Source organism: Echinops telfairi, unplaced genomic scaffold, assembly GCF_000313985.2.
Source record: "Echinops telfairi isolate 266 unplaced genomic scaffold, ASM31398v2 ScPeMD7_655;HRSCAF=1070, whole genome shotgun sequence".
Lineage (NCBI taxonomy): Eukaryota > Metazoa > Chordata > Mammalia > Afrosoricida > Tenrecidae > Echinops > Echinops telfairi.
This window is the reverse complement of record NW_022104553.1, coordinates 22,828,207-22,832,428: the sequence shown is the minus strand read 5'-3', so window position 1 is coordinate 22,832,428 and position 4,222 is coordinate 22,828,207. Positions and strand designations below refer to the sequence as shown.

At 63.9% G+C, this 4,222-nt stretch overlaps 2 protein-coding genes across 2 annotated transcripts in view; both read left to right on the top strand.

The window, feature by feature from the left end:
* The window catches only part of GRWD1 (glutamate rich WD repeat containing 1), a 7,474-nt gene extending 6,550 nt beyond the window's left edge, over positions 1–924 (top strand). The window contains exon 7 of the mRNA XM_004710412.2: positions 245–924. Within this exon, the coding sequence (XP_004710469.1) occupies positions 245–559 (315 nt within the window). The 3' untranslated portion in view covers positions 560–924. The remainder of the gene's footprint in view (positions 1–244) is intronic.
* A 614-nt stretch (positions 925–1,538) lies between these two features.
* KCNJ14 (potassium inwardly rectifying channel subfamily J member 14) overlaps positions 1,539–4,222 on the top strand; it is a 14,997-nt gene continuing 12,313 nt past the window's right edge. The window contains exon 1 of the mRNA XM_004710636.3: positions 1,539–1,596. The gene's annotated coding sequence lies outside the window, so the exon portion shown is untranslated. The remainder of the gene's footprint in view (positions 1,597–4,222) is intronic.

The window sequence follows — 4,222 nt, the reverse complement described above, 5'->3', positions numbered from 1 at the left end:
TGGTTGGTTCCGGGCGGGGAAAGAGTGGAAGCTGCCGGACCAGGCCACCTGGTCTCCCCTCCTTCCCTTCCTCTTCAGGGTAGCCAGCATTCCCAGCAGCCCTCGGGACAGTAGCCTTAATTCGGGATGAGCTGTGATCTCACACTGTTGGGACACACATACCACCCTTCATTGGGAGAGGGACAGGGGGTTCTGCCTGGGTGCCCAGCCATCCCTCCCCCTTCCACCTGCCCTCCCCCTGCAGGCCGGCTCCCCAGTGGCCACCTTCAAGCAGCACGCGGCCCCCATCACCTCTGTGGAGTGGCACCCCCAGGACGCCGGGGTCTTTGCCGCAGCTGGGGCCGACGACCAGATCACGCAGTGGGACCTGGCCGTGGAGCGGGACGGGGAGGCCGAGAGCGAGGCCGGGGCCGGGCTGGAGGGGCTCCCGCAGCAGCTCCTGTTTGTGCATCAGGGCGAGACGGAGCTGAAGGAGCTGCACTGGCACCCGCAGTGCCCGGGGCTGCTGGTCAGCACAGCTCTGTCCGGCTTCACCGTCTTCCGCACCATCAGTGTCTGAGACGGACGGGGGACCATGCTCAGCCACCACCGTGATCTCCCTGACGTCCTGGTCCCTGGGGGGACTTATGTGACCTGTTGCCTTCCGACCCGACCCAGTTTCACCCAGAGACCCGTCTCAGCAGAACATTTGACCTGGCCCATGGCGCTCTGGTCAGCTGTCACGTCTTGCCCGACCCTCTGCCCTCTGGGCCCAGGGTCCTACGTTTGGGCCGCTGGCCTCCTCCGGACGTGCTGGCTCTGCCAGAGCCTGACCAAGTGGGAGAGGGGGTCTCGGGCAGAACTGAGCTTGACCTCCGACTGGTCCCAGCTGGGCTCCCCGCTAGGGGGTCCCTGAGGAACAGTAAAGGACCCGGTGGGGCAACAGCTGTGCCGTGTGTGACCCTGATTTGTCCCAATGCAACCGTGGTGAGGAGGGGGTGTGGCCCAGTCCTGCCCAGCTCAGTCCCACCCTCCACCTGTCATCAGTCAGTTCGGCCTCCCTCAGTGGCATCAGGGCTGCCCCCACCTGTTGGACGCCCCACCCCTGGAGGGCCATCAAGCCCATAGGAAAGGGTGCCGCCGCCCCGTGGGGGGGGTCCCAAGACTGGTCTCACGGGCCAGGCTTCCAGGCTCACGCTCCTTGGGGCAGCTGGTGGGGTCAAACTGGCAGCCGCAGAGTTGGGGCCAAGTGCTTAACCACTGCGCCACCAGGCCCCTTCCCCCTCCCCATTGTTATCCTCTGTCATCATTCCCCTCCTTCCCTCCCAGCCTGCCGGCTCTCTCCCTGTCCCCCACTGTCCCTGCCCTCCCTGTCCCTGCTGCCATCTCCTGCTGGCCCTCCTGGGCTGCAGCCCAGCACCAGGCCTGGCTGGCCTCCCTGGCTCCCCCTCTGCGGCTCTGAGCTGGCCCCACCCCCATCCCCCTGCGTCCAGGCCTCTGATCCGCCTGTAGACGCCGTGGTCAGGTGCTTGGCCCCCGGCACCCAGGGAAGGCCCTCCCTCCACCCCAGCGGAGGAGCCTCAGCCAAGGAGGCATGGGTGTGGGCCGCCCCACCAGGTACGTGCCGAGCCCGGCAGGGGTCCTGGGTGAGCTGTTCCCTTTCTGTCCCGTCCCCACACACACACACACCACCCCGGCTTCCCCAGCTCTGGCCACTGTCCTCCCAGGACATCTAGACACGTTAGGGATGCAGACCCAGCCCTGCCAAAGCCCCTCTCCCCACCCACCTGCCCTGAGGTCTCCATTTTTCCCCAAGAGCTCTCAGGTAGCCACTCTGCTCTGTGCCCCTGATTGGACCTCTGTCCCCTCTCTCTCTGGGTCTCTGACCCCCCCACCCCCATTCCCTACTTTGTCTGCATCTATGTCCCTTCTGGGTCCGCCCTCCAGCTTTCTGTCCCCCACCTCTCAGGGTCTCTGTCCCCACCCCACCTCTGGTCTCCACATGATTCTCCTCCCCAGTCTCTGTTTCTGGGTCTCTCTCTGGATCTCCACTCCAACCCCCACTTCTCTGGGGGCCCCATCCCTGGTCTCAGCACAGACCTCCCCACCAGCACCCCCTGTCAGTTACCCCCACCAGATCTTTGCCCTCCCCCATCTCTGAATTTGCCTTCCCCCCACTCTGAGTCTTTCCCCCCTGCGATCTTGATCCCCTCTTTCTTGGCCTCTGCTCTGTGGACCCCCATCTCTGGGGAGTCGGCCCCCATCAGCCCTTCCTCTCAGTCCCTGTGGTTGCCCACCCCTCCCCCGTGCAAGGAGTTGGGGACCCGTCTGGGCACTCCCAGGAAGGGGGGGGCTGTGTGTAGGGGCTGCAGGGCGCCGCTGCCCAGCCCCAGATTAGCCAGTGACTTTGACAAACCCTAAGCCCCGAGTCCTTTAAATGGCAACGTTAAGCTGTTCCGCCAGGTCAGGGGAGGGAGGAGGTTCTGCACCCCATCCCGAGTCTGACGGTGGGGGCGTGCCTGAGCCACAGTTCCGTTCCCCCTTCTGAGTGCACAGACAAGGCCCCAGGGGAGGGGCGCTGGGGACCCGCCGCCAGAGTCCCAGAGGCTGGTCAGCTCCAGAAGGGACTCCACCCATGCCGGGCACCAGTCCCGGGGCCAGGACCAGGCCCTCCCTGGGCCTGTTTCCCAGGCGGCAGAATGGGGTCCTGACCCTGGAGTCGTGAACAGGTGGAGGTGAGCAGGGAGGGCATGCTGTGCTGGGGGCTGTGGGCGGCTCAGGGTCTGCTGAGGCCAGCTGGGTCCACCTGGGAGACCGGAGGCCGGAGGGACAACTCCAGGCTATTGTTTCCATGAGAAGCAGAAATCCCCTCCTTTCAGTGGCTGGTGAGGAGCCTTGGGCCCCAGGGCAAGGAGTGGGTGCTGGTCAGTAAGACCCTGCCCTCTTCTCTCTCCTGGGCAGATGGAGCGGCCACTGGTCTCGGCTGGCAGAACTTGGGACCCCCGGCCCCGGGTCCTTTCAGTTCTAGCCTCTTGGGAGAAGGACCTTAGTTCCAGGGTTGCTGAGGGCAAGCAAAGAGAGGTGTTGTGAGCACTGGACATAGCCAGGCCTGGCCCTCTGACCCGAGGCTGACCTTGGGTCTGGCGTGTCCACACCGGTAGGGCCAGCTGGTGGGTGCGGGCCTACTGGGGAGGAACCCCTGGGTGCTGAGCCTGACGCACAGGGTGTTGTTGGATTACACGCCCACAGCCCACCAGGGGCTGAGGATACCACACACACTACCCAACCCCCTCATACCTTCCAAACCCAACCCACTGCCATTGGTTTCAGATCAGCCATTCGGTGGGAGTTCTCAAGAGAACGGCCCCGCAGGGTCTCTAGCCCTTTCCTGAAGCCGCATCTGTGTCTCTCAGAGCAGCTGGGGGGCTAGCAGTCTGAGGCTGAAGCCGCTATGCCAGCTGGGCTCATTTCAAGCCGGGCCCGGGGGCCTGGCAGGCAGCTGGAAGCAAGGAATTAAGCCAGCCCCAACCCCGCCGTTGCAGCTGGGAAAGGTTTGAACTTGGCGACTGGTCACACACAGCAGGCTGTGCACACTGCTCGCAGCCGCCCCCTTCAGGCGGTGCCCAGAACACACGGCCCACCTGCCACACCTTAGACCAGGTCGGAGGCTGGAAAGAAAAGGCTGGGAAGAAGGCGAGTCACAGCTTTGAGTCGATGCCTGCCCGTAGCCACCCCATCACGCATCCGGGCTGGATTTCTGGACTGCAGCCCATTCCTGATGGGAGTTGAGTCGAAAGGCTCATTTTCCTCTTGTGAAGTGGCTGGTGGTTTTGAACTCGGTCCGAGACGGATCCACTACACCATCAGGGCTTGTTGGGAGGAGATTGGGTGGTGAAAAAGCTCAGAGGCTAAGAGGCTGGGGGTTTGAACCCACTCAGAGGCGCCTTGGGAGATGGCCTAGCAATACCTATTGCTCTGAAAGCCCTATGGGGGGAGAGAGAGAGAAGGGGAGAAGGGGATGTCCTGGAGGTCCCTCCACCACCGGGCCAGGTGTTAACCCTGCAGTTGCTGGAGTGATCCTTAGGAGGCCTGCTGGCCCATGCCCATCCCTTCTCTCCTCCTTGGCTGCTGGGTGCCTCCTGCTTCCCAAATGAGAGAGAGCTGTGGTCTCCGACTGCCCTGATGGAAGTGGCAGAGCCGGATGCAACCCGGAGCGGCCTGATGCCAAAGCCCTAGATCCTTT